We start from the raw sequence: 15,993 nt of genomic DNA, 5'->3' as shown, positions 1-15,993 counted from the left end.
AGACTGCCCCAGAAAAATGACAAGGTGCAGCTGATGGTAGGCAAGGGCTTTACTGTGTGCTCGATAGAGGCAGCCTTGCTGGTGATGTAAAGCCATACCCTCCTGGGAGGCAGCTGTCCCACCTCCAGGACTCAATACATCTGCCCTCAGCACGTGGAGCTTTCTGCTGAGAGTTTCATCCTGTCCTGTGCAGGTAGGATACTGCTGTCCAGCACCAGGAGTTGACTGGACCTTGAGGCACGGCAAAGGAGCAAAAAGATCTCTCCTTCTCCTTACCAATCATGCCAAAATGTCTGGGCTGCATGGCTCAGGGGGAAGGCAGGGACAGGCACACAGGCTCACTCCAATGTCCGTAGTGCTCAGGAGCCTCTGCTCAAGGCTGGCATCATTCAGGGCACCCTTGGAACAGAGGCTACAGAGCACCAAGCAACAGAGGTAGCAGCAGGGAACATCTCTCTGCTTCCTGCTCACACTCTCACCACCCCGTGGCATGGTCCCCAGCCGTGTGTGAAGAGCTGTCCTAACACCCTCAACCCCTCTGGCTGCAGGGCCTCCCACAGCCTGGCACTGCTCACTACAGGTCTGGGTGGTCCTTCTTGTCCTGTTCAGACAGGGTCTTGCTGTCAGCTGCAGGAGCTCTGCGGGGTATCAGGGTGGGCAGTGGCTTGGCAGGGGCAAACTGGAACTCCTCGGGCACAGGGGCTTCGGGAGTCTCCTTGCGATAGAAGCCCAGCTCCTGCACCAGCTGGTTGATCTCCTCCCGAGTCATGTCGCTCAGGGGGATTCTCTGCACAGAGACAGGGATCCATCAGCCGAGGTGCCCTGGAGCCTGCAGCTGTGCTCGGTGCTGTGCAGCCCGCTCACCTCCAGCTCCTCATATCTGAAGCTAAGCAGCACGAGCTCAGGGTCGGCGCCGGGCAGGTGCTTCATCTCCAGGTTATGGCTGGGTGATTTGTTAAGGAGCGGCAGTGCCAGGCAGGACAGTCCCGTCCCCCCATCCTCCTCCCATCCCATCTAAATTACGCCCTGTTCTGACCCCTGTCCCGTTCTGCTACAAGCTCACATCCCGTCCCGTCCCTTGTCCTCATCCTGGCTCATCCCATCCCCCGTCACATCCCATCCCCATCCCGTCACATCCGTCCTCGTCCCGTTACACCCCGCCCCGCCTTGTCCCATCCAGCCCCCATCATGTCCCCCCCCCACCCCACACCCACCACCCCATCCTCGTTCCAACGATTCCCATCCCTGTCCCACCCCGACCCCATCCCATCCCCATCCCTATCCCACTCCATTCCCACTCCACTCCCATCCCACTTCCCTTCTCCCCTTCCCACCCCAATTTTGCCCCATCCCTGACCCATTTCCCCCACCCCGTCGCACAGCGATACTACAGCGGGATGTCCTGGTTGACGAAGGCTTTCACCTGCGGGCAGAGCGGCGCGGTTCGCGGCAGACCCGGCTCGGCTCCCCCCGTCCCCGTTAGACACTCACCTCCGGCAGCCGGCTCAGCCGTCACCCGCCGCACGTCTGCGTGCAGACACAGCACAGCCGGTCACCCACAGCCGGTCGCAGCCCGCGCTGCCCCCGGCCCCGCACCCACCTCCACTTTGCCTCTCGCCAAGCCCCGGGGCGGCAGCCGCTCGATCCCCGTCGCCGCCGCCGCCGCCAGCAGCAGCAGCACGGCCAGCACCGCCCGCCGCATCCCGCCACGTCGCGACAGACCGCATTCTGCGCATGCGCGGCTCCGCGCGGGCACGCACCGCGCGCGGGCACGGCCGGCGGCCGCGCGCTCACGGCCGCGCGCAGGTGCAGGTGCTCCGGCTCCGCCCCTCCGCCGTGACGTCGGGAGGGGGGGGCGCTCCGCGCGCCTGGAGGGCGCCGCGCAGGTGGCGGGGGGCGCACGGGGAGAGCGGGGCCGCGCCGGGGGAATGGAGCGGGGCCGGCGGGGCAGCGCGGAGCAGGGCCCGGCCGTCCTGGGCTCGCGGCCCGTCTCCCCGCGCAGCCCCTCGCCCGCCGTCGCCCCCCCCGCGCTGCTCGTCCCTTTCGGCCCCGAGGGCCCGGCCCCGCCGCCCGCCGCGCGGAGGAGCTCCCGACCCGACGCCGCCTTCGAGCCGTTCTCTCCGCGTCCGTCGCCCGATGGAGCGCAGCCCGGCTGCGGGCGGCCCGACGAGCGGGTGCCGGGCCGGGCCGCGCAGCCCCTGGCGCTGGACGTGGGCAGGGCCCGGCCCGAGCCGCTCCCGGTGCCCGCGCTGCTGCCCCTCGGACCGGGCGTCCCGTCGGGCCGCGCCTCGGTGCTGGGCGCGGAGCTCGGCCCGGCGGAGCGCAACGTCCCCGGCAAGCCGCTGCCCAAAGCCGAGTCCAGCGATCACATCTCGGCCTGGGCGGCCCCCCGCGCTGTGGGGTTGCCCAAAGCCGTGTCCAGCGAGTTCCTTTCCGCCGGACGCATCGGGCTGGGCAAGGCGGTGGCTCTCGCCAAGCCGGAGCCCGAGGAGCTGCCCCCGTTCGGGAGGTGCGGGACGTCCCTCAGCCCTACGAGCTCCGGCGGATCCTCTGATGCTCTTCTGGGCTGCGCGGGGACGGCCGTGGAGGATGGAGCATTCCGGTGAGCTCACGGTGGAGGTCGGGGGACAGCGGGACCCCTTCTGCATCCATGGGGGGAGGACGTGGGGTCTGAGCGAAGGAGCAGCGGCCGAGTCCTGTGTGCGGGTTGGGGTTGCCCTACTCATCCCCCTGTGATGGCCTTGGGGTGGGAGAGGTTGGGGGCTGAGGGACCCTCGGGACGTGGCGCAGCGTTTGGGGGATGGATGTAGGTGGAATTAGAGGTGACAGCAGCTCGCCGAGCTCTCAAAATGGTGTGGCCCTTCCCTGGCACGTTGCTGAAATTGGCTCCTGTGAGTTGCCACCGGAGCAGCCTGCGGGCTGCTGGCGCCCGCTGCGTAGCTGCGTTAATGTGCTGTGACGGGTGGTGGTGGCTGTGTGCTCTGAAGGACACTGCTGTCACGCGATGCACTGCCCAGCTGCAGGCAGGACGCAGCGGGGGGAGGCCGGAGCCCCTGTGTGTGGGATCAGGGGGATGAGCTCCGCGTGGGGAAGCGGTTATTTGGGGCTGTCCTCCTTTGGCTGAGCTGCTACAGCAAGTTCTGCCCCAGGCAGGCTCCTTGGGAGACTGGGTTGGAGGACAGGGAGCCCTTCTGAGCCCGAGCGTTACCTTGTTGTCCCTTATTCCTCTTAAGCATCACGGTGGTCACCTGGAACGTGGGCACAGCCATGCCCCCCAATGATGTGACGTCGCTGTTGCATCTCAACACGGGCGAGACGAACGATGCAGACATGATCGCCATTGGGTAAGAGAGAGAGGTGCAGGCCCCTGCCCTGGAGAGGGCCCTGTTTGAGGGATTTTCTACATAGTCCTGGGGGGCTCAGAGTGGGAGAGCTGCCTCTCCAACCCGCCCTCAGGCACAGGGAGCAGGGAGGGATGCGCGTCATGAATGAGAAACAGCATCATAAGAGGTGATGGAAAATCAGCTTCTTTTAAAAAATGGGATCACTGAGAGGAGCTGAAACCCTCAGTTCACAAATAGCCATGAATCAATCCCTGCACAGCCCATAGCTGGTTTGCCGAGCAGAGCGTGGCCTCAGGAGGTGCCTGGGTCAAATCTGGAGAGGCTTTTAACCCGCCTGCTGGATTCTGCTGGAAGCATTTTCCTCATCTCACCTCTTGTCCGTGGTACGTGAGCCTCAAGGGCGCAGATCTGCTGTTCTCTCACAGCTGGATTGGCTCCGTGCCCCTGGCAACACTTAACTGCTGGCAAGGCAGCCCCAAGTTGGTGTGATGAGGCTTTCTTGGCGTGGCCAGCCAGGCAAGCTGAGCCAGAATTTAAGGGAAGACCAGACCCTTAGGGATTGCCATGGAGCATGCAGATCTGTGCCAAGAGCATGGATGTGCTGCCTGTTGTACAGCCTCTGCCCTGGGAGCTCCCTGTGTGCACAGTGGAGGAGCTCTGCCTCAGGCAGGAGGCTGCTGGAGCCCATCTCCTGGTTGGGGCCCCTCAGCCTTGCAGGCAGACCCTACCTACGTGGGTCAGGGCAGGGCTGTTGCTTGGTGTGAGGGACTGGCTGGGGCTGTGCTGTGACCAGGGCACGGTGCTGGTGAGCTGCCCCAGCCTCCACAGTGCCTCTGCCTGCCCATGTCCTTCCTCTGACCCGTATCTTTGTGCCCGGGGCACTCAATATTTTCGGGCAAGGCATTTCCTGATTCTGCTGTTCTCTGGGGATGCTCTCCTTCCCTCTGTTCTCTAATTGCTGAGTGGGGAGGAGCACTGTTAACCTTCTGTCGCTGCTGCTGTGAGCTCGGTGGCTAGGATGCATCCGGACGCCCTGTGCTGAAGTACTGGTGGGACCTGGCTTCTCTGCAGACTTCCATGCAACTGACATGTCCTGTAAGCCCCTCTTGCACCTAGAGATAGACTTTAGACTGCTGCCCAGCCTTGTGCAGCTGAACTGCTCCTGCTTAGAGGGCCGAAGCATTGCAGCTTCATTGCCTCTTGTGCCTCTTGCTACCCAGCATCGCTAGCACGAGGATGTAGCTGGTTTGTGCTCTAAATCCAGGGTCCTCCCTTGGAATGCCCTTGCAGCTCTGTCCTTGGGTGCCTCGCCCAAGGAGCTCTCCCTGGCTGGGATGCAGGTGCCTTCCTGTTGTGGCTGAGGGATCAGTCTGGGATCAGACAGGCTCTGCAAAGCACTTTGTCCTTCTCCTCCCAGGCTGCAGGAGGTGAACTCCAAGATAAACAAACGCCTGAAGGACGCCCTGTTCACAGATCAGTGGAGCGAGCTCTTCATGGATGTCCTGAGCCCCTTCCACTTTGTGTTGGTAAGGCAGTCTCAAAGGAGCTGGACAGCCGGTGTCCCCTCTGTGCCTGCCAGCCAAGCAGGGGGGCACGGGGAGAGCGGCAGGGCAGAGAGGGATGGAGGGTGTGCAGGAGAAGACCTGGCTAGAGAGATGCCATGCAGCCCTCTGAGCAGCGTGTGGAAGCTGAGCTGAAGGTGAATGGGGCATTTTTGCAGTATGCTGCCTGGCTTCTGCCGCTCTACTTGCTTCTCTGGTTGCTTTTGGCTTCCCTTGTGGTACTCTGGGAACACACCTTGTTGCCCGCTGTGTTGCACCAGGGTGAGGAGAGGATCCAGCCTGTGCTTCTGACAGCAGCCTGCAGATCCCAGGGCAAGGCTCAGCTCCCCAGACAGCCAGTGACAGAGTACATAAGTCCTAGCATTGCTGGGCTCATCTCAGTCAGTGGTCAGAATCCAGGCGAGCTCTGGATCTCCGAGCTAAATGTGCTGCTTAGCCACCTGTAAGATGGGCATGAAGGTGCTGCTCTGGCCTGGAACTGTCCCTGCCTTTATGGGCTGTGCTGTGGCTGTCATCCTGCTACAAGCCCTGCTCCTGTTCCAGGTCAGCACAGTGCGGATGCAAGGTGTGATCCTGCTGGTGTTTGCCAAGTACTACCACCTCCCCTTCCTGCAGGACATCCAGACAGACTGCACTAGGACAGGGCTGGGCGGCTACTGGGTGAGTGTGGTCCGGGGGGGTGGAGAGGGCTGCCTTCCTCGGGTCTCACGGCACCCAATTGGGGCAGGGCAACAAAGGAGGGGTGAGCGTCCGTCTGTCCATCTTCGGGCACATGGTGTGCTTCCTCAACTGCCACCTGCCGGCACACCTGGAGAAGGCGGAGCAGCGCAAGGAGGACTTTGCCACCATACTGCACATGCAGCAGTTTGAGGGAAGGGCAGCCAGTGGCATCCTGGACCATGAGTGAGTACCTCGCTGTTTTGCCTACTGCTCTGTGCCGATGCTGGAGGACCAGCCCTGTGCCTGGAGAGGGGGTTGGGTCTGGCATCTGAATCTTGGAGGTGGGGTCTGGGTGGCAGAGCTGTGGAGTTGTCCCTTGGTCCAGTGAGGTGCAGTTCAATCGGTGTTAAAAGGAGCCCTTGTTTGCTCCTGGGGCGCAGCCAGGCCTGCTGCAGTTCCTGGCACCCTCAAGGGTTGGGACAGGTTCCTACCCTGCTGGTGCTGATGCCTGGGCCCTGCTGCTCACTGCCCTCCCGCCCGCAGCCTCGTCTTCTGGTTTGGGGACCTCAATTTCCGCATTGAGAGCCTCGACATCCGCTTTGTCAAATATGCCATTGACAGCAACATCCTGAGCCAGCTCTGGGAGAAGGACCAGGTGAGTGGGCCGGGTTCACTGCCAGCTGTGTTCTTGGGCACTTAGCAGCCGTGCCCATCAGCTGCGAGCCACTTGGCACCAAGGGCACGGGCTCTTCCAGCTCGTGGAGGAGCGGCAGGCAGCGTTCCCCCAGGGTGTTTTCCATCAGAGCTGTGCACATCAGCAGTTCCTTCCTGGGAGCTTTGGGAAGAGCTGGGGCCATGGAGCCTTGCTGCTCTCCTGCCCACAGCTAAACATTGCCAAAAGCACCTGGCCTGTCCTGAGCGGCTTTCAGGAGGGACCCCTCAACTTCCCCCCCACCTTCAAGTTCGATGTGGGCACCAACAAGTACGACAGCAGGTAGGACAGCGGGGCGCATGCTGGGGGTGGGCGGCACGGCTGAGGTTCGTGGGGGTCTCGGAGGGAAGCTTGTGGGCTGGGACACAGCCGTTGTGCTGGTGCCAGTGCAGGTCTGTCCCTGCAGCTGCACTGAGCTGTGCGCCGAGACGAGCCGCATCCCCTACCTGCGTGCTCCATAGTGCCAGGGGGAGGCAGGTTGGGGTGGAGCCCACTGCCCCCCTGCCAGGCAAGAGATGCCCCTCTGTGCCCTGCAGTGCCAAGAAGCGAAAACCCGCCTGGACTGACCGCATCCTTTGGAAGATCAAATCTCCCAGCTCCGGGGCGGGCGGGCGCCGGCCCAGCCGGGGTGTGCTGTCGGTGAGCCAGCTCTGCTACTGCAGCCACATGGAGTACATGGTCAGCGACCACAAGCCTGTAGCTGCCATCTTTGCTGTGCAGGTGAGCAGCTGCCAGGGCTGCTGGCCACAGCCGTGCTGGGTGAATGTGTGCCCTGTGTGTGGCTTTCTTACTTTGCCGGGCAGGACTGCTGTCTCACCACCATGGCTGGGGGTAGTGGGGGTGCTGCTCCCACCTGCTCTTACCCACCGTCTGCACGTCTCTGCCAGTTTGCTTCTAAGGGAGATAAGCCCCCGGTGGAGATCTTTGTGGCTGATGAGTGGATCAGGCCTGAGCAAGCAGTTGTCAAGTACAAGATGGCTGCTGGCTTTCACCGGAGCTCCTGGGACTGGATTGGCCTCTACCGGGTAGGGGCTGGGGTCCTTGGCAGTGTGATGTGATCCCCTCTGTAGCTGCCCCCTCCCACAGGTGCTGATGAACGGCCTGAGTGTGGGCTCTCCCATTCTGGGAAGGCCACGTTGGGCTGTGGATCCAGCACTTCTCTTTCTCCCACTCTGTGGGTTCCATATGGCCCGAAGCTATTGCTGGAGCTGAGAGAAGAGCAAAAGCACCAGCTCACCTCCTTTCTTCCACAGGTGGGTTTTCGGCATCCTAAAGACTATGTGTCCTACGTTTGGGCCAGGAGCGATGATGGAGAGCGCTGCGTAGAGAAGCAGCTGTGTGCACAGGTGAGCAACTCTGGGAGTCAGGGCCATGGGGTGAGGCAGCAGCAGCCTCTGGACCTTTGGATGGCACCAAGCAGGGTGCAGGCCCACATATGGGGGTGGCTGGGGGGTGCAGCCCTGTGCTCAGCCTGATGCCCATCTGCTGCAGGTGATGTTCTCAGAGGAAGCGCTGCCCAAGGGGAAGGGAGAGTACATCCTCGGGTACTACAGCAACACCTCCAGCAGCATCGTGGGTGTGACAGAGCCATTCCAGGTCAGCAATGCCCCGAGGTGAAGGGTGGGGGGAGGGAGGTTTCAGCAGGGCAAGGCGTTCTGCTGCAGTGCCCCACAGCCCCCTCTGTGGGTCAGGGCCCAATGCTGATGTGTGGTGCAGATCTCCCTGCCTCGATCCGAGGAGGGCAGCAGCCCTACGGACAGCTCTGGCAGCAGCTCAGAGGAGGAGGATGACAGCACTCTTGTCCTGCTGGCCCCCAAATCCCGCAGCCCCAGCCCGGGCAAGATGAAGCGGCACCGGAGCCGCAGCCCCAGCCTGGCCAAGTTCCAGGGTCTCATCCTGCGCCCATCGAGCCGTGACCGGGGCACCAGCCGGAGCCCCTCACCCCAGAGTCGTCGTGCCCTCACTGGGGACATCCCTGCCATCCACCTGCCCCAGACAGAGCTGGGACGCCGTGGATCCAAAGCCAAGGAATCGGGGCAGGTGGCCAACAGCCAGGAGGGCGGCCCGGGTTCCTTCTACCAGACTGTGCGGGAGCCGTGCGTTGCCCGGCGTGCTGCTGCTGACAACCCTCTGGCCAGGGCTGATCCCAGGAACCTGGGCCTGCTGCCTGCGCTCCGCCTGGAAACCATTGACCAAGCCATGGGCCGACGGAGGGAGAGTGCAGACCAGGGCTACCCCTGCCGCAGGATGAGCCCCACCAGCCCTCCTTGCAGCACTTCCCCAAAGGAAGGGGGCAGTCCCCGGGAGCTGGATGGTTACAGCTGTACCATGGGGCGCTGAGGCTGCGCCCCCTCCCTCCGTAGCGCGCTTGCTGTGTGCTTTCCCGTGCCACGTCCCTGCTGTGAGCCATCCCCCTCCCTTATTTATTGCAGTGAATCACCCCTGCACCCCCGCTGCCTGCCTGCCCTGCTCCTCCCGGGGCTGCAAAGGAGGCACAGGGGAGGGAGTGGTGGTGAGGGAACCCCTCGTGTGTGTCAGAACTGCGGGACGCTCAGTCCTAGGGCAGGTGAGTGGCCTGGAGGTGCTGGGGGCCAGGGATGGCGCTGCAAATGAGGATGTTTGCCCCCTCCTCCCGGGGCACAGCACTGCTGCGGGCACCCTGCAGATGGGAGCTTGCTTCTTTCCTGCCCTTACCACTGTGCCTCGGGCTTGGACATAGTGTGAGCAACAAAATAAAGCATCCCGCCTGCCCCAGCTGCACTGTGCTTATTGCAGGGTGGGGGCTGTGGGGAATGCAGGACCCCAGCACCGTGCACCGTGTCACTCTGCCCTTTATTTGCCTTGTGCCACACGCAGGCACTGACCCTCCCGAGGCACGGCACTGTGCTCCCACCTCTAGAGCTCGGGGTGGAACCTGACTCGCCCCAACCCCCCTGCTGCAGGGGCAAAACCGGGGCTGGGGGTCCTGGCACCGTCCTGCCCGGGGCTCCCGCGCCCGCAGCATCCTTCAGGGGCGGTCGCTTTTTCCTGCCCCCTCTCCTTTCCCTTTGCTGTGGTGGCAGCCGCCGCTCCTAGGGATGGCAGCTGAGCCTCCTCCACCCCTTTCCTGCCCCACGCAGTCACGCCAGCAGCCACTCTCGGAGCCATCCTTTCTCTCAAGGACCCGACATTGAGCAGCTCCGCCCCGCAGCGCAGCTCCTCCCCACGCACGGTACAGCCCAGCCGCTGGGGCTCAGCGGGGCGCGGGGTGCTGCGGGGCTCCCATCCCCTGCTCCAGGGCCACCCGCCGGCACCGTTCGTACAGAGCATCACCGCCGCTCTCCTGCTCGTTCCACTCCCGACGTTCAGCACCTCGGCGCCGCAGCGTGGTCCTCAGATGCCGTGCGGGTACCAGCACGGCCCGGACCGCGGCGTCACAGCTGCTGGAGGAACAGAACAGAGAGCGTTGCGGCGAACAAAGCACCGCCAGCCCCGGCCCACCCCCGCTCCCTCCACACTCACCCGCTCCGGCGCTCCGCTCCGCACTCGGCCTGCGGTTCCAACACGAAGCAGCGCGCGGCGATGCGCTCCGCCAGGAGCGGCGGCTCCGCGCCCCCGGGGCCCCTCGCCCTGCGCAGGGACCTCACCATTCTGCGGGGACAGCGGGGCAGCTCTCAGCACCCCGCCCGTCCCCCCTCTCCAGCCCCGCTCTGGGCGATGACGGACGGACGGAAAGGCCGCCCCACGGCACACACCTGCGGGTGCAGTTGCAGTGGAAGAGCGTCCGCGCACCGCCGTTCCGCAGCCCGTACTTCGTCTCGCGGGGCGCGATGCGGTGCTCGCAGCGATCCAGGTGCCGATAGGCTCTGCACAGCCTCCCCAGCCCTGGCGGCAGAGAGCGGCGATCGGACCGAAGCTCTCGGCCCCGGGGACGCCCTCTCCGGTCCCCATCCGGCTCTCACCCCTCCGCCTTCCCGCGACGCTCCCCGGGCCGGTCTCACACCGCTCCGCCTCTCCGACGGCGCCGGGCTGCTCGTCGCACGCGGAGTTCCCGACGGCCGCAGCGGTCGCGGTGCCGTAGGGGCTCTGCCGCACCATCGTGGCCACCGGCACCACCGCGTACCGCTCGCATCTGAGGGCGCCGCATCAGGAGCCGCCCGACGGCCGCAGCCCGCGGCTCCCGCGGCCCCGCACTCACCCGCCCCACCAGTGCCAGCGCACGCACTGCTCGGCGCGCCGCAGCACGAAGCACGGCACCTCCAGGAGGTCGAAGAAGGTGACTCCGATGAGGTCGGAGACGGTGTCGTTGAGGGCCCGCAGGCAGCGGCGGAACGCGGCGTCGCAGTCGCAGTGGCTGACGGTGTGCGGGCGGTAGTTGCGGATGCCGAAGCCGAACTGCAGAGCCTCGATCTGCGTCCCGCACCGATCGTGCTCCCGGCAGCAGCGGTCGGGGCCGCGGAACAGACCTGCGGGCGGCGATGTTCAGTGCCCCGCCCGCCCCGCCACGCGCGGCCCCGCGCGGCGCCCCGGCCCGTACCCAGCTCGGAGGAGTTCCCGGCCGAATCCCCAGCCCCGCACCACAGCGTCCCCGGCACAGTCCAACCCCTCCTCCGCCTGCGGTTCCCGCGGTGCGGCGATGGCTCGGCGCACGCCGCCCGCCGCCTCCACAGCGCGGCCACGTCCCGGCGCAGCGCGGGCGCGGGAGCGGCGGACGGGCGGCGGGCGCAGGCGGCGAGGAAAGCGCGGATCTCGCGGGGGTCCCTCCGCGCCCAGCAGCCCCGCAGCTTTCCGCGCCCGCCCCACGCGCCCTCCACCAACGCGGGCGGCCCCGGCCCCGCGCTCAGGAAGGCCGCGTAGCGCTCGCCGCCTGCCGCCACCCGCCGCGCGCACACCGCTCCGCCGGGCCAGGCGCGCGCGCACGCGGCGGCCAGTAGCGCCGCTCCCGCCAGCACCGCGCGCGCCCACATCCCGCGCGCGTCCCCCGTCACCGCCGCCGCCTTTAAGCCCGCGCCGCCGCCGGCGCTCCGCGCGCCGATTGGTCCGCGCCGCTCTCGGCCCCGCCCCTCCATGAGCGCGGGAGCCCCCCCGCGTGGCGCGCCCCCGTGCGGAGCGGGTGCGGGCGCGCGGCGCTCATCGCGGGGCCTGGACTGCGGGAGGCGGGCGGGCACCGCGCGGAGCTTCGCCGCCTCCCGTCGGGGCTCCGCGGTGGCACACGGGGGGCAGAGTCCGCCGTGCCACGACGGCCCCGCGCTGTCCTCTGAGTCACAAAGGTCCCGCGGCCGCCGCACGGCGCCCTCGGGGTAACCGAGCGGTTGGGGGGACGCGGCCCCGCGACGGGCCCGGGGGGAGCTGCGCGTCCCCTGGCTTCCTCACGTGCAGCCCAGGCTGTGCTCGCACGGCCAGCCGTGAGCGCGCCGGGGACCGCCGAGTTTGTCTTCGTCTGGGAGATAACGGCACCGCGGCCGCCACCGCTCTGCCCTTCACCCCGCCGCCCCACGCGTCGCACCCGTCGGGCTCCCGGCTCCGCTGACGTGGCCGAGGCCGTGGCCAAGGCCGGCACGGGGCCGAACGCTTCTCTGCGCCCGACGCGTCCCGATGGGCTGCCCGGGCCGGGGAGGTGGCACCGTGCTGGGGGCCGTGTGGGGACAGCGGAGCGGCCGTGTCCCGCGCTGAAGGCACGGCCCTGGCCCCGTCCTTGTTTTGCTGCCAGAGGGGGAACAGAGCCCCGAGGCACGAGCGGAGCGCAGGTAAAGGCAGCCGAACCCACTCGTGTTCCTGCAGGATGGGGTGCGGGTGGCAATTCCCATCGCTTTCTGCATCTCCGGTCAAACCTCGGTGTTCCCGGGAGGTGCTCGTTTATTGCACCTCTGTGAATTCCTTCGGATTTTGGGAAACGCAGCACGGGTGCTCCGAGCACATCCCCTCCTCCTGCTGGGAAAGGAGCAACGCTGCGCTGTGCCCTCACCGCTCCGGGAGGTGAGCAGCTCACCGGGGAACAAACCCCGGGCTTGCTTAACGCTGGGCGTGTTGCGTCCTACCGTTGCACAACCATCACCGATGACTGTTACACCGATGTGCTTTTGGGTTTTCTCACAGTGAATCATTAACCCTCGGTTACAACCACGGGCTGCAACACGCTCTGCTGCCTTTCCCGGCTCTGCTCCGCGCCGGCGGCTCTGGGCCATGTGCAGCCGAGCCTCCCTCCGCAGCCATCCCGCAGCCCCCAGGGAGCGCTGCCGGGTCGGGCCGGGCCGAGCCGTGCCGGGCGGAGCGCAGCGGCGATGGGGCCGGGCTGCCGGAGGGCGGTGAGCAGCTATTCCAGCCCGCAGGTGGTGGTGGTGAGGGACGGGCTCCTCGGCACCGCGTATCGGGCGTTGCAGCTCCTGGTGCTGCTTTATTTCATCGGGTGAGTGGGATGAGGTAGGAGCCGATCTGATCTGATCCTGTGCTTCGCTGTGCTGGCAGCTCTGACACCTGTCTCGGTCTTTGTCCCTGTCCCGATCCCCGCAGGTATGTGTTCATCGTGCAGAAGGGCTACCAGGAGCGAGAGACGGGCCCTGAGAGCTCCGTCATCACCAAAGTGAAGGGCGTGACGCAGTCGCCGAGCAAGGTCTGGGATGTTGGGGAGTACGTGGCCCCCCCCGAGGTGAGCTCTCACTCTGCTGCTCCAGAGATGCTCGGCTCCTCCTGGCTGTGCCGTGACCGCTGTCTTCCCCCTGGGCTGCTCTGTAGGGTGGGAGCAGCTTCAGCATCCTCACACGGGTGGAGGTGAGCGCTGCCCAGGCCATGGGGACGTGCCATGAGGTGAGCACGGTGGGCACGGGGCAGGGTGGTGTGTGGGGAACAAGCTGTGCTTGGCAACTAAGGGGGGGAGGAGGGGGAAGGTGGGGCACCAGTGAACACAGCTGTTCCCCATGGCAGGAGGTGAATGGATGTGTGCCCACCCCACCATCCCCATTGCCATTCCCATCCCCATCCATCTCCTTCTCTATTCCCACCCCATTCCCAACCCTATCCTAATCCCCATTCCTATCCCATCCTCATCCATCTCCTTCTCGATTCCCATCCCCATTCCCATTCCCATCCCAATCCCCACTCCCCCGCAGGGTCCCAGCGCTGCATGCCACTCAGAGCAGGACTGCGTCTCTGGGGCCATGGATGCATCCCACCACGGTGAGCCCGGGAGGCACAGTGCATTGCCTCTCCTCGGGCAGGACCCAGTGCTGAGTGCCTGTCCCCTACCTTGCAGGTGTGAGGACGGGGCGCTGCGTGCCCGGGGGCAGTGGGAGAAGCTGTGAGGTGCTGGCCTGGTGCCCTCTCCATGGAGGCAGCAGCAGGTACAGGCAGTGTGCTGGCCTGGGTTGTGCACAGCCCCCACCTGGGGATGCATGATAAGGGGCAGCAATGTCCCTGTTGTGAGGCTGGCTGAGAGCTGCAGTGCTCTGTGCTCACTCCTCTGCTCCCAGCGAGTCCCTGGCGGAGATGGCAGAGCAGTTCACCATCCTCATCAAGAACCACATCCGATTCCCCCGCTTCGGCTTCTCCAAGTGAGCACTGCAGGTTCCAGGGCTGATGGTTGGGATCCTGGCAGTGGCCCCTCGTGGCAACAGCAGCAGCAGAGATGCTGTGTGGCACAGCACATCCCTGCAGGGCCCTCTGCAGATGCTCCAGCACCAGTCCTATCCCATCCCCTGACGCACAGCTCCCTGCCTTGCTCTCCCCAGAGCCAACATTCAGGCTGCTGAGAGCCACTACCTGAAGAGCTGCACCTTCAATGCCACCTCTGCGCTGTACTGCCCCATCTTCAGGCTGGGCTTCCTGGCTGAGCAGGCAGGCGAGGACTTTGCAGTGCTGGCTGAGAAGGTGCGGTGCGATGTGCAGCCTCACCCCAACATCCCCCAGCATTGTGGGTCCCTCCCTTTTGGCTCTTCTGGGGAGCTCCTTGTCCTGGGGATGCCACGTCCTGGGGATACAGTGCCCAGGGGATGCTGTGCACCTGGGGATGATGGGCACCTGGGGATGATGGGCACCTGGGGGTGCTATGTGCCTGGGGATGGTGGGCACCTGGGGATGATGGGCACCTGGGGGTGCTGTGTGCCTGGGGATGATGGACACCTGGGGATGATGGGCACCTGGGGATGATGGGCACCTGGGGGTGCTGGGTGCCTGGGGATGGTGGGCACCTGGGGATGCTGTGTGCCTGGGGATGATGGGCACCTGGGGATGATGGGCACCTGGGGATGCTGTGTGCCTGGGGATGGTGGGCACCTGGGGATGATGGGCACCTGGGGGTGCTGTGTGCCTGGGGATGATGGACACCTGGGGATGATGGGCACCTGGGGATGATGGGCACCTGGGGATGATGGGCACCTGGGGGTGCTGGGTGCCTGGGGATGGTGGGCACCTGGGGATGCTGTGTGCCTGGGGATGATGGGCACCTGGGGATGATGGGCACCTGGGGATGCTGGGTGCCTGGGGGTGCTGTGCCTGCAGTCTGCTATTGCTGCACAAGCTCTGCTGCCCTGCTGCAGGGTGGAGTGATCGGTGTCATCATCAGCTGGGACTGCAACCTGGATCTGCCTGACACCGAGTGCAACCCGCGCTACTCCTTCCGTCGCCTCGACCCCAAAGGGACTTTGGCATCGCCAGGCTACAACTACAGGTGACAGCCCCATCCCCTCAGTGTCCCCGTGTCTTCCTCCAGCCCTCACACCTGTGCCCGCACGCCTTCCAGGTTTGCCAAGTACTACAGCTGGAACGGGACCTGCACACGGGTGCTGACCAAGGCCTATGGGATCCGTGTGGATGTGATTGTGCAAGGCCAGGCAGGGAAGTTCAGCCTGATCCCCACGGTCATCACGTTGGCCACTGCGCTCACCTCAGTGGGACTGGTGAGTGTCCCGGGCTGTGGGGCTCAGCCCATGGCCCTGCACTGACCTCACTGTGCTCTTCTGCAGGGCTCCTTCCTCTGCGACTGGGTGCTGCTGTGCTGCATGGACAAGGAGCGGCGGTACAGCAGCAGGAAATTTGAGCAGGTACTGGTGGGCTGAAGATGCTCCTCTGCAGCCTCAGAACGTTCCCCTCCATCCCCAGATTGACATTTCCCACACAGAGCTGTGCCCACGGCTGGGCAGAATGCACCTTACAGCCACCCACTACTGCTGCCAATAAACCATCACTGCTCAGCACGCCTGTGTCAATGGAAGGATGCAAGAACCACTGCTTGCTGCGCCTGGGGGAGAAGAGCCAGGGGAGCTGAGGGGCTCTGGGGCTGCCACCAAGGCACAAACCCTGCCCAGAGGCTGCCTGCAAAGCCACAGTGCTGCTGGCCCCAGCCCAACAGCGCTGTGCAGCTGGCGCCTGGCAGTAAGCAAGTGGGGTATTATTTCTGAGCATAATCCACTGTTTTCCTGCTCTCACGTTACAGCACAGCCTCCCACAGCGGCTCAGGGGAGAAGCAGGGTGGGGGGTGAGGGGAGGGCTGCAGCACACAGAGCCTCAAGGGCTGTGGGAAACACCCCAGAGCAGGGTAGGGTGCGCTGCTGCTCCAGGGCTGTGCTGTAGGACAGCAGTGACTGCACCACTCTGTGCTCAGGCTGAGCCCCAGGGAGGCACTGCCCAGCCCCGGCTGCAGCCCCCTGGGATGCAGTTACCAGCAGTATGGGCTGAGCCAGACACTAACTCAATTGCACAAAGCAGCAATCGCATTAGGGGCTGGCTCTGCTGCCCCTCCAGC

At 65.2% G+C, this 15,993-nt stretch overlaps 4 protein-coding genes across 5 annotated transcripts; 2 read left to right on the top strand and 2 right to left on the bottom strand.

Moving 5' to 3' along the window:
* Positions 1 to 31: 31 nt before the first annotated feature.
* On the bottom strand, positions 32 to 1,727 carry SELENOM (selenoprotein M). The gene is made up of 5 exons (XM_052689407.1): positions 1,601 to 1,727; positions 1,492 to 1,527; positions 1,389 to 1,423; positions 865 to 943; positions 32 to 787 (listed from the first exon to the last, which is right to left on the bottom strand). The coding sequence occupies exons 1-5, from the start codon at positions 1,700 to 1,702 to the stop codon at positions 575 to 577; spliced, it is 465 nt and encodes a 154-aa protein (XP_052545367.1). The 5' UTR covers positions 1,703 to 1,727; the 3' UTR covers positions 32 to 574.
* A 177-nt stretch (positions 1,728 to 1,904) lies between these two features.
* Positions 1,905 to 9,032, top strand: INPP5J (inositol polyphosphate-5-phosphatase J). The gene is made up of 12 exons (XM_052689404.1): positions 1,905 to 2,602; positions 3,234 to 3,344; positions 4,762 to 4,870; positions 5,450 to 5,566; positions 5,634 to 5,809; positions 6,110 to 6,221; positions 6,451 to 6,560; positions 6,815 to 6,998; positions 7,166 to 7,303; positions 7,532 to 7,624; positions 7,770 to 7,874; positions 7,995 to 9,032. Exons 1-12 carry the CDS (start codon positions 1,929 to 1,931, stop codon positions 8,616 to 8,618), a joined length of 2,553 nt encoding a protein of 850 aa, XP_052545364.1. The 5' UTR covers positions 1,905 to 1,928; the 3' UTR covers positions 8,619 to 9,032.
* A 61-nt stretch (positions 9,033 to 9,093) lies between these two features.
* PLA2G3 (phospholipase A2 group III) lies at positions 9,094 to 11,326 on the bottom strand. Its single transcript, XM_052690024.1, has 6 exons — positions 10,795 to 11,326; positions 10,456 to 10,723; positions 10,220 to 10,389; positions 10,013 to 10,142; positions 9,780 to 9,908; positions 9,094 to 9,700 (listed from the first exon to the last, which is right to left on the bottom strand). Exons 1-6 carry the CDS (start codon positions 11,324 to 11,326, stop codon positions 9,511 to 9,513), a joined length of 1,419 nt encoding a protein of 472 aa, XP_052545984.1. The 3' UTR covers positions 9,094 to 9,510.
* Positions 11,327 to 11,894: 568 nt separating this feature from the next.
* On the top strand, positions 11,895 to 15,531 carry P2RX2 (purinergic receptor P2X 2). Of its 2 annotated transcripts, XM_052689406.1 has the most exons (12): positions 12,128 to 12,233; positions 12,354 to 12,663; positions 12,768 to 12,903; positions 12,990 to 13,061; positions 13,364 to 13,430; positions 13,507 to 13,594; positions 13,724 to 13,804; positions 13,982 to 14,120; positions 14,789 to 14,919; positions 14,992 to 15,148; positions 15,215 to 15,292; positions 15,370 to 15,531. In XM_052689406.1, the coding sequence occupies exons 2-12, from the start codon at positions 12,539 to 12,541 to the stop codon at positions 15,514 to 15,516; spliced, it is 1,221 nt and encodes a 406-aa protein (XP_052545366.1). In that variant the 5' UTR covers positions 12,128 to 12,233; positions 12,354 to 12,538; the 3' UTR covers positions 15,517 to 15,531. The 2 variants fall into 2 exon arrangements, with proteins under 2 accessions (XP_052545365.1, XP_052545366.1); XM_052689405.1 differs by lacking the exon at positions 12,354 to 12,663 and having other exon boundaries at positions 11,895 to 12,233.
* Positions 15,532 to 15,993: the final 462 nt, after the last annotated feature.

This window comes from Tympanuchus pallidicinctus, unplaced genomic scaffold (genome assembly GCF_026119805.1).
Source record: "Tympanuchus pallidicinctus isolate F22 unplaced genomic scaffold, pur_lepc_1.0 scaffold25, whole genome shotgun sequence".
Lineage (NCBI taxonomy): Eukaryota > Metazoa > Chordata > Aves > Galliformes > Phasianidae > Tympanuchus > Tympanuchus pallidicinctus.
This window is presented reverse-complemented; position numbering and strand designations above follow the sequence as displayed.

What these genes read in the sequence shown, in the direction of transcription:
- INPP5J (XM_052689404.1), top strand. Translation starts at nt 1,929, where the DNA reads ATGGAGCGGGGCCGGCGGGGCAGCGCGGAGCAGGGCCCGGCCGTCCTG. An exon ending in GCCCCTTCCACTTTGTGTTG is followed by an intron (nt 4,871 to 5,449) that starts GTAAGGCAGTCT and finishes CTCCTGTTCCAG; the next exon opens with GTCAGCACAGTGCGGATGCA. An exon ending in AGCTCTGGGAGAAGGACCAG is followed by an intron (nt 6,222 to 6,450) that starts GTGAGTGGGCCG and finishes TCCTGCCCACAG; the next exon opens with CTAAACATTGCCAAAAGCAC.
- PLA2G3 (XM_052690024.1), bottom strand. Translation starts at nt 11,326, where the DNA reads ATGGAGGGGCGGGGCCGAGAGCGGCGCGGACCAATCGGCGCGCGGAGC. An exon ending in CGGGAACTCCTCCGAGCTGG is followed by an intron (nt 10,724 to 10,794) that starts GTACGGGCCGGG and finishes CGCCGCCCGCAG; the next exon opens with GTCTGTTCCGCGGCCCCGAC. An exon ending in CGCTGGCACTGGTGGGGCGG is followed by an intron (nt 10,390 to 10,455) that starts GTGAGTGCGGGG and finishes CGGCGCCCTCAG; the next exon opens with ATGCGAGCGGTACGCGGTGG.
- P2RX2 (XM_052689405.1), top strand. Translation starts at nt 12,040, where the DNA reads ATGGGGTGCGGGTGGCAATTCCCATCGCTTTCTGCATCTCCGGTCAAA. An exon ending in AGTACGTGGCCCCCCCCGAG is followed by an intron (nt 12,904 to 12,989) that starts GTGAGCTCTCAC and finishes GCTGCTCTGTAG; the next exon opens with GGTGGGAGCAGCTTCAGCAT. An exon ending in CATGGATGCATCCCACCACG is followed by an intron (nt 13,431 to 13,506) that starts GTGAGCCCGGGA and finishes CCTACCTTGCAG; the next exon opens with GTGTGAGGACGGGGCGCTGC.